The sequence below is a fragment of the Amblyomma americanum genome, chromosome 5 (assembly GCF_052857255.1).
Source record: "Amblyomma americanum isolate KBUSLIRL-KWMA chromosome 5, ASM5285725v1, whole genome shotgun sequence".
Lineage (NCBI taxonomy): Eukaryota > Metazoa > Arthropoda > Arachnida > Ixodida > Ixodidae > Amblyomma > Amblyomma americanum.
The window spans coordinates 54,007,791-54,018,977 of NC_135501.1; the positions used below are offsets into that span (position 1 = coordinate 54,007,791).

The following is an 11,187-nucleotide window of genomic DNA, read 5'->3' on the forward strand; positions in this document are numbered from 1 at the left end:
ACTGCATTTTACGGGATCATTGCGGGCAGTTTTCGATAAAAGTTAATGGAGAACCCCCTAGTATTCAGCAGTTCACTGATGACATCGCCTTCCTAAGTATCTTATAGGATGAATTCGGAGCACGAAGACAGGAAAAGTATAACGGCGGGCCGAAAAATTAATATGCAGTAAGCTAAAGTGCCGTTCTAATGTGAAGGGAACAGCAGTATACGATGGGAGAGGCCTTTGTCTTGCTGCGGGCGCAGTTATGCTGATGGCGATAATATTGCTTGGTGGGCTTGGTGACACCGGTTACAGAAGGATGCTGATCCCGATTCTTTTTGCCCAGATCGCCTGCCGGGCGCACTTCGCCGTGGGATCAACGGACCCTCCGTTCGAAAGGACTCCTGAAGAGCATGCGCCGACTGACCTGTTCATCATGCCATCGCCACGGCTGACCCAAGAAACAACGCCCTACGTGCATCAAGCCTGTCAGCGTATCAGCTCGGTGACATCATCGGATAGCGACCACTTCAGGCATAAATACTGGACGCTCTTGCAAGATTCCTTCAGTGGGCTTAGTGACACCGGTTACAGAAGGATGCTGATCCCGATTCTTTTTGCCCAGATCGCCTGCCGGGCGCACTTCGCCGTGGGATCAACGGACCCTCCGTTCGAAAGGACTCCTGAAGAGCATGCGCCGACTGACCTGGTCATCATGCCATCGCCACGGCTGACCCAAGAAACAACGCCCTACGTGCATCAAGCCTGTCAGCGTATCAGCTCGGTGACATCATCGGATAGCGACCACTTCAGGCATAAATACTGGACGCTCTTGCAAGATTCCTTCAGTGGGCTTAGTGACACCGGTTACAGAAGGATGCTGATCCCGATTCTTTTTGCCCAGATCGCCTGCCGGGCGCACTTCGCCGTGGGATCAACGGACCCTCCGTTCGAAAGGACTCCTGAAGAGCATGCGCCGACTGACCTGGTCATCATGCCATCGCCCCGGCTGACCCAAGAAACAACGCCCTACGTGCATCAAGCCTGTCAGCGTATCAGCTCGGTGACATCATCGGATAGCGACCACTTCAGGCATAAATACTGGACGCTCTTGCAAGATTCCTTCAGTGGGCTTGGTGACACCGGTTACAGAAGGATGCTGATCCCGATTCTTTTTGCCCAGATCGCCTGCCGGGCGCACTTCGCCGTGGGATCAACGGACCCTCCGTTCGAAAGGACTCCTGAAGAGCATGCGCCGACTGACCTGGTCATCATGCCATCGCCACGGCTGACCCAAGAAACAACGCCCTACGTGCATCAAGCCTGTCAGCGTATCAGCTCGGTGACATCATCGGATAGCGACCACTTCAGGCATAAATACTGGACGCTCTTGCAAGATTCCTTCAGTGGGCTTGGTGACACCGGTTACAGAAGGATGCTGATCCCGATTCTTTTTGCCCAGGTTGGTGACAAGTATCTAACTTCTTCTATTAGAGATGATACAGTCATATTGACGGTGTTGCCAAGCCCACAGTGTTTGTTTGGTCTATTATGTGACTGTTTACATGTGATCAGGTTATTGCTACTAACATCCGGAGACATAGAGCTAAATCCTGGTCCTACTTCTGATTCAGAGTCTGAGACACAGTTAAACAACCAATTACTTAAGAAAATTTTGAAAGAGCAAACAAAGACTAATAAGACTCTGGCTTCGCTAACTAGTAATCTGAAACTGGTAGAATCGACAGTCGAGAATATTCAAACCAGGATTACCAAAATTGAGAAAGAACTGTGCCGAATTGAGAATTGTGAGCAAAGGTTGCAGAAAGTGGACGAAGCTTGCAATAACACGAACAAACTAGTTCTTGAGTTAACCAAAAAGGTAGATGATCTCGAAAACAGAAGTCGTCGCAACAATATCGTAATATATGGAGTAAAGGAAGATCCAGAGGAGGACTCAGTAGAACTGGAGCGGAAAGTTAACGAAGAAATTTTTAAAAAGATTCTAGGTGTTGAAGTAAACTCAATAGAGCGTATTCACCGAATTGGCCTAAAACATGCACAGCGACATCGTCCGATCATTTTGAGGTTTTTTAACTACGTAGACAAAACAAAGGTTATGTCATCCTGCTTCAAATTGAAGGACACAAAAGTAGCTATATCGGAAGATTTTTCAAAACACATTCGGGATATTCGTGCAAAATTATGGCGTTCAGCGGCTGAAGAAAAGAACAATGGTTCTAAGGTTTCCCTTCGTTTCGATAAGCTCAAAGTTGATGACAGGCTGTACGTATGGGACGCAACGCGCAATCGCAGAATATAGTTGTCCAAATCATCTGCGCCTGCCCAACCCGAAACTTCCTCTCATCGACCCACACGTGCGAACACGCGTAAGCTAGATAACAAATGACGGGAATCCGTGAAGACGCTACGGCTTGTTTCGTTGAACGCACGCAGTGTACTGAATAAGATCCAGAGCCTTGAAGATATAATTCTGACCTATCAACCACACGTCCTAGTGGTAACTGAAACCTGGCTGCATTCTGATGTGCAAAATTCAGAAATAATGCCTCCTTCGTACACGCTTATCCGTAAGGACAGAGGATCAAGGGGTGGCGGAGTTGCAATTGCAATAAAGAATAACATTAAATTCACACGCTTAAACGGCATCAGTGATCATGAAAGCATATGGTGCAAAATAAAGTTTTTTGGAAAAACTATATTACTAGGAGGGGTCTATCGGCCTCCGAATGCTCCTCAGGAATACTTAGATTCCTTATATGATTATTTGCTGCAAAATACAAATTCGCGTTCCAACATCCTTATAACAGGAGATTTTAACCTTCCAGGAATTAACTGGTGCAGCCTTTCACATGACGGCAAAGATTCCAAAAATGCTGAGTCATTACTACTAACTGCATTTACGTTTTCGTTAACCCAGTTGGTTTTGGATGCTACAAGAATTTCCAGCTCTGCTGTACTTGACCTTGCGTTTGCAAGTAGCTCGCTTCCAGACTGCTCAGTCAGTGTCAAGGACGGTATATGTGATCATCAGTTACTTGTTCTTGAGAGTCCTATTTCGGGCTTGCGATCGTATGTTAAACCTTCTGACACATTTGTAAGAGACTATACGCATGCTGATGATGACGGAATTATTATATGTATGGAATCTTTATTCCCTTCCTTTAATGAGACAAATGACGTTAATGTGCTGTGGACAAAGTTTAAAGACATAGTCATGCACTGTGAAAGCACCTACGTGCCTTTGAAGAAAAAGCGCATCAACAGGGAGTACCCGTGGATGGATCGTAATCTGATACATCAGAAACGCAAAATAAAACGCTCTCGAAAACGGGGTGACAGGAAACAACTTGCAAGTCTAGTACGCACTTTCAAAGATAAAGTGCGCGCTGCAAGAGATCAGTTCTTTTCTTCCACATTGACTTCTTTCATGTCAGAGCAACCAAGGAAATTCTGGCAATATTTATCTAAAGATAAAAGCGGTATCACAGAGATCAGAACATCTGGCACAGGCATTGACGATCCTTTGACCATTGCTAATGAATTTAACGCCTTTTTTCAATCGGTGTTTACCATGAACGCATCGCACGTGCACTTGCAACCTTACACGCTTCGTAATCCGATGCCCGAAGTAGATTTAAGCAGAAACGGCATCCTTAGTCTTTTACGTAATCTAGACATAAAAAGTCATCAGGTCCGGACAAAATATCTAATGTTTTCCTTAACAGATACGCAAGCTGGGTAGCGGAGTACTTATATGTAATATATAAAACATCGTTAGAATCCTGTGTGATACCAGATGACTGGCGCCTTGCAAGGATAGTTCCGATTCACAAATCTGGATCCCCTCTAGAACTAAATAATTACAGACCAGTTTCCTTAACATCCACAACTTGTAAACTGCTAGAACATATTTTATTTAAAGCGATTATAACACATTTAGAGAATAACCATTTACTTCATGCAAATCAACATGGATTTAGGGCTGGTTTATCCACAATAACACAGTTAGCTGAGATAACGGATGATTTTATGAATGAGCTGAATATGAGGGGTCAATTCGATGCAGTGTTTTTGGACTTTTCCAAAGCGTTCTATGTAGTTCCGCATGCCGATTTAGTAACTAAACTGCTCTCCATGGGCATTGAACGCAATATAATCCGTTGGATAGAATCTTATTTGTCCTCAAGAAAACAATACGTTGCTGTTAAAGATTGCGTTTCTAGTACACTGAAAGTGCACTCAGGGGTGCCACAGGGGTCAGTTCTCGGTCCCTTGTTGTTCTTAGTTTATATCAATGACATCTATTTATCTGTTCAATCGCCTGTGAAGATCCGGTTGTTTGCGGACGATTGTGTTATTTATACTAATGTAAATCATCACTCCGACCAAGTAAGACTTAATGACGCGTTGCACTCAATTAGCGTATGGTGTGAAACATGGGGACTGAAGCTAAACACTTTGAAGACGGCAGCTATTACATTTACCAACAAGAAAGAGCCCTTAGATTTTGCTTATATTATTAATAATTCTTATATTCATAAAACCCAGCGAGTGAAGTATTTAGGTGTTACACTCACAAGCAATTTAAGTTGGGAACCCCATATAGAAAACGTTTGCAGCAACGCGCTAAAAAAGCTGGCATTTTTGAAACGGAAATTGCGCCGTACTTCATCAACCGTTAAGTTAACAGCATACAAAGCTCTTGTCAGACCAAAATTAGAATATGCGGATTTAATCTGGAGCCCTCATCAAAATTATTTAATCAAGAAAATAGAAAGAGTGCAAAATTTAGCTTTGCGGTTTATATACTACACATACTCGCGTTTTTCAAGCGTGTCCGTTCTTCACGACAGGGCGAAATTGAAAAAACTAGTTCATCGCAAAATTGTATCTCGCATCAAATTTTTATATCAGCTGTACCATGGTCACTACAAAATAGCGCGTGAATGTTATTTACCCGAGCCCCCCATGCGCTCTGCTCGTACAAACCACAAATAAACAATTAAGCAACCATTAAGTAACCTTAACATCCATCAATATTCTCTTTTTCCCCATGCAATTTCACTATGGAATAAATTACCCGAAGAAGTAGTTAACGCTAATACAATAGAATCGTTCGTTCAGCTTTCAAATAACCTTTTCTTTGACCTCTAAAATTGCCGCAATGAGAGCAGTTTCTTTTGCGTTACGCTTTTTCATTGTTATTTTGTTTACGTATTGCACTGTTGTACGTTCATGTTTATTTCTGTTACGTATAGTGTTACAATGATGGATGTACATGTTTATTGTGTTCTTAATTGCTAATTGGCAATGGTAATTTACGTTGTTGTATGTACCCACTCCTGCTTGGGCCCGAATAGGGCCTGCAGTATTTGTAAATAAAATAAAATTTGTGTACAAAACGCACAATATGTATAGGGTAAAAAATAAACGTAGCAGAACAGCGCCAGCGATGAAAGAAGAACTCGCGTGAAAGGAAAAACCGAATCATTGCAACAAAAATGGTCACATGGCCTGGAAAAGAATGCGCCCAGCCTGTATGTATCCATCTAGAATTAAACCTTGTACACCAAGGAGTGAAAATGAATGGTTGACAATGCGCATATGAGATCATTTAATTATTTTAACGCGAAAGCATTAAAAGCCTCGCTACATTTAAAATCTGGCTTCAACGTTGCAGTCGTTGTAAGCGATAAATAGGGTTGCTCAGGAAGCCACCACCGCAGGAGCAGCCTAGGTTGGCAAACTAGGTCACGTGAGCTTGTGGTGTCTTTACAACCGAACCAATGCACTGAGAGCAAACTAACCACCCTGGCAGGTGGCAGCTAAATTAGTGGTTGATCGCGAGAGGGTGCTCGAGAAGAGCAACTTGGGACGCGCGAGACCCACCGTTCGCAGCGCCTGCCACCGCAGGGCAGTGGCGCATCTGTTAACCGCAGCATCATTGCGCTAAGACTGATATGAGGACTCCCAGAGACATAAGAATGTGAACTTAAGAAGGGTCAATTCCGCATATATGGGCACTAACTAGTTAACGCTACCGCGTCATATCCTTAAGGCAGAGCTTAAGTGTCCGCTCCAATTTTTTATCAAAGCAGCGAGATATCATTCTGCATATCTCAATGCTCGAAACTTGGAAGCTAACAAAAATTGATCTGTGATCACATGGTGTGACGCGACAAATCTGATTAGCAGTATTGGTTGCACCATTCTGTTTTTACTTTTATCGCCTTCCCATTGAGTATTTAAATCGAATTCCAACGCTGATTCTACATTCTGGTGGTGTATGCGGGAATCTCTTGGGTGTAGGCTACTGGGGGATGCAGCCAGTGCTAGGTGGGTGGATGAAGGCCTTCTAGAGGTCGCGATGTGTGAAAAGTGGAACTTAGTTCATGGCTAGTGATCCCAGGTCCGTATGTTGATGATGCATTTTCACCGGCGAATGCCCAGATGCGCACTCACTGAAAGATGCTTCGGGAGACATTCACAAGTGTTTAGTGGGGAAGCACTATTAGGCTCATAACCTGGAAATGCGGGTGTGAGGTGAAGCACCTGATATATGTCACGGGATAGGCAAAATTGCCAGAAATTAACTAGGCTATGAATGAGGGTGTCCTTGGTCAACATAAATATTGCCGCAACTGTGCTTCGAACCCGCGTTGACGCGAACTGATCAGCGTTCCTTTACACTGCACGAGAGCACTATGCTATCGCCGTAGCCGATCATGCGTGGTGATAATAAACTCCAACACAATCTCACGCGTGTGTTCTTCGTCGCCATCATCAACTTCAATCTCCGCCCAAGTAACGAACGGAAAGCAAACGCGCTTTCAATCGCGCTTTCAAGTGCAAGGCGTTGGTGTTCGACTGCGAAAGCCTGCTTTCGCACGACATTTCAAGTACAACAAAGCAGAACCGCCAGCAATTTTTTCACCGGAGGTTCTACACAATGCGATAAACGTAAGACTGCCAGCATTTTTTTTAAATCCGGGCTGTGAGTTAGAACAGCGCTTTTTCCGCCATCGCACTGTCAGTGGTGCCTTGCATCCGAAAGCGGGTAAGGCATGTTAGCTAGCAGGCTGAATAACTAAAACTGAAAAAAATTTCTCCTATTACCTCTATGTTCCTTCTGTTTATTCAGAGTCTTCTATCCCACTATGAGCAATATCTATACCTGTTTTTCGAATTTCGAATCTTTAGATCGATCCGCCGCTACTGCGCCAGAACTTTCGGGGCCGCACACATGCGAAAACGAACCGCCCTGCCAGAAAGAGCGCTAGCCTAGATTCAGTCTGCACATCACTGAAGTATTAAGGAGAAAACCTTTAAAGTCTCCTTCTCGCGTCCGTCCGTCCGTTTCTTCATTACGCTCTTCAACTCGATAAGAAAAGAAATTTTATGCACGATGAGATTCGATCCACCATCTTTTCGTTCCGCAGCCGAGCGTGCTAACGACTACGCTACTTCATTTTTTTTTTGTATTGCCCTACGCTACTTCCAACGCATATGTATTTCTTGTCTAGAACGCTGGAGAATGATTACAGAAAGGCGTCGAATCAGACGGATGCCTCCCAAACGGACTCCAGTGTGTACAGCTCTTAACATTCACAAACAATCGTGCATTTCATTAACATCGTATACCCACACATCAGTGACACGAGCAGCAACACGGCGCTAAAGGCTTTCGCCTCACCGCACTTTAGGTCAACAAAGTGCCCCCCTGAATTTTTTGTTCTTGGCGCAGCGCAAAATAGAGGAGATGAAAAGATAACAGACAAGACAAACGAGCGCTGTGTTGTCTTCAACCTTTGTCTCGGATGTTTCCCACTCTACCAGCCACAATGACCTTTTACCAACTTGCCCAGTTATCCCTTCCACTGAATTATTCTGTACAAAGGTTCCTGCCGGTGTAGAAGGTGCGTTCTGTAAACTTTTGTTTTTAATGCGAAAGCGCTAAGGCTCCCGTTCTGCAGAAAATCCAGCGTCGTTATTGTCTGCGTGATCGTCAGCGCTGTGGTCGAAAAATCCCCCGGAGAAGCCTCCTAGGTGGGTCTCCGAGGTCACGTGACTCTTTTGGAGTCGTCACCACCTGCCCACCGGGTTGTGAGCAAACTGACCACCGTGGTAGATAGCACATCAATTAATGATTGGTTGCTCGAGCAGAGCAACCTCTGTCGCAAAAGACTCATCTGTGGCAGCACCTGCCATCTCAGGGCAGTGATATGAAAGCTCCCAGTGATCTATGAATGTGAAGAATGACCAATTCCGCGTATATGGGCTTTAAGCCAATCCCGCAATCGCATCATACCTTAAGAAGGAGCTCGTGTTCTCTCCAGTTTTTTTTTATATACTCTATATATCTTTAGGGCACTGCTGCTGCGGCACTCAGCCTGCACTACCCTCTAACGAAAATAAAAATCGATAAATGATACTTACGGTAGGCTAAAACATTTCTTAATCAAACTGCTGGTTGGCACATTTTAGCTCTAATCAGATGCGCTACACCGCTCACAAGGTTTTGTCGCAAAAAAGCGCTTTTCCAAAACCGACGCCTTATTTTTAAGGATAACTGACATTGACAGGCGAAACACCCTGCATTGTGGATGCAATCAAAGTGTTTGGAAAACAAATTAAGGATAACACATTGATGCACAGAAATGCAGATATCATAGGGATTTCAAAGGCTGAGAAAGACGGGCTTGCATTTGAGAACAAATTCGAGGTAATAATATCGCAACTGGACTGAACCTAAGGACTTCGAATTGTCGGGACACCTAATGCGCCCAACAGATAACAGATGGTAGGCTTTACTGTAATGGGGCAGGTTCCACAGATTCCATCACCGTACATATCGACTGCAACATAGCTGACATTTACTCAGCCGCCGATGTTCGGAGGGCTCGTTATGTCAAGGTACTAACACGTCCAAAATTGGTGCTGCACACAAAACCACCAATAACGGGTGCTTTCCGAGAAATGCACGCTGCCCACCCTCTGTTACCGCGCTCTGTATCGACAAGAGCGCTTAGAAGATAGCGCGAAATATTCGGAAGACTTTTTTTCTGTGCACATTTTTCATGTATGCAAGGCTCAGTCTCGCGCACTCAGCGTGTCCGGTAAGGTGAGTGAGCGCTAACATCACAGACTCAAGCATTCTTATTCCGAGGCCTGAATTGGGAACAGTTGATGATAAGAGTAAATGACGAATACCTAAATATTCTGCTGTTCGCTGATGACAATGCCTTGCTGAGACACTCAGGAGGTAAACTGCAAATTATGATCAATGAGCTAGAGAGGCAGAGCAGAACGGTGGGTCTAAAAATTAATATGCAGAATACCAAAGTAATGTTCGACAGTCTAGCAAGGTAACCGTAGTTTACAATTAGCAGCGAGGGGCTGGAAGTGGTAAAGGAATACGTCTTCTTAAGGCAGGTAGTGACAGCTTATCTGGATCATGAGAGGGAAATAACTTGGAGGATAAGGATCGGGTGGACCACACATGGCAGGTTCTCTCAGATAATGAATGGCAGTTTACCAATATCCCTAAAGAAAGAAGTGTACAACAGCTAAATCTTACCGGTACTCACCTACGGGGCAGAAACATGAAGGCTAACGAAAAGGGTTTAGCTTAAGTTGAGGAAAACGCAGCGAGCCATGGAAAGAAAAATGGTAGGCCTAAAGTTAAGAGACCAGAAGCGGGCACAGTGGGTGAGGGAACAAACGCGGGTTAATTACATCCTAGTCGAGATAAAGAGGAAGAAATAGGCCTCGGCAGGTCATGTAATGTGAAGGCAAGATAACCGCTGGTCCTTAAGGGAAACGGAGTGGATTCCAAGAGAAAGTAAGCGTAGCAGTGGGAGACTGCAGGTTAGGTGGGCGGATGAGATTAATGTTGATGCAGCTGGCAGAGGACAGGGTTAATTGGAGAGGCATGGGAGAGGCATTTGCCCTGCAGTAGGATTAGTCAGGCTGGTGATGATGTGTCACATATAATAGGAAGTTTGAAATAGAAGTGTCAACGAAAGAGGTTAGAAGAAGGCGACGAGGATGGCGATAAGGATGACGTGTATTAACAATAAATAAGATGAAGTATTCGGTGAGGTGTGTAGAGATGACTAGTGGAGAAGAGAAGAAGAGGACGACGACAAGGATGAGGTGTATCAACGCCTACTTTATAAAAGCACGAGGGAGAGCGTGGTACGGGGGGGGGGGGGGGGGAGAACAGAGAAGCGGAGTTTCCGGCGGGTCAGGCACACCTCGGCTGGAAGAGAGCAACGCCGGCTACTGCGCCGGTGATTTCGAGTTCTATGGCGTCGCATCGTGGATTTCCTGCCGTTCCTGAGCCCGTTCCGGGGAGTCAACAAATGACGCAACCACCTGCTACGGCCAGGGCTACCTCCAGCGCTGTTGCCACCCCTCCGGGTGGTGCCCCCAACGCCAACATCACCAGTATCACTTCCACGGATGATATCCCGAATGTATGCCATATCATGTTTTGCACCGCATTTCTTCCCTTCTATGCTTTATATTGCCCCTTCTTTCGCAATAAACCATTTGGTTGTTAGTTCAGCGCATGTGTCTGTCTCGCCTTCTTCCATCCCGTCCGTCAGCGCTGTTTTGCCTACCATTTCAACATGAACCAACCAGCCCGACTCAGCCCTCTCCTTGGTTAATTGGTTTGGTCACAGAAGGTTTGACCCGTTGAATGGAGTCTCAGAATGCGGGCAAACGCAAGCATACTCCTACACCAGATACACAGCGACAGAAAACCAATAAATGAATGCGTCGGGATCGGTTTAATGCTTCGTTCCATCCATTCTCGAAATCTGCCACACTAGAGCTGTCAATTAAAGGACGTTTACTCGATAAGAAAAAATCCCTGCGCACGGAGGGATTCCAACCACCATCCTTCCGTTCCGCAGCCGAGCATGCTAACTACTGCGCTACTTCTTGTCTTTTTTTTTCTTTTTCATTATTGCATGAAAATAGTGCCGAAAAGAAATATCTAAGCATGCATACGCCACAAAACACCAGGTCACCATACCCCTGCATGACCTCTCCTTCCAAAACATCCAAAGTCTGGGAGGCACACACATGCATCGTGATAGGGGAGTCGGCTAGGCGGCTCTTGCAGGGCAGCATATACTCCTTGCACCAAAGCGCATTGCTCACGGAACAAAG

General features: G+C 45.2%; 1 protein-coding gene across 1 annotated transcript; it reads left to right on the top strand.

Annotated features, from left to right (window-relative positions):
• Positions 1-1,010: 1,010 nt before the first annotated feature.
• LOC144134690 (uncharacterized) lies at positions 1,011-2,339 on the top strand. The gene has a single exon (XM_077667539.1). The coding sequence runs from the start codon at positions 1,139-1,141 to the stop codon at positions 2,303-2,305; it is 1,167 nt and encodes a 388-aa protein (XP_077523665.1). The 5' UTR covers positions 1,011-1,138; the 3' UTR covers positions 2,306-2,339.
• The last annotated feature ends 8,848 nt before the right edge of the window (positions 2,340-11,187 follow it).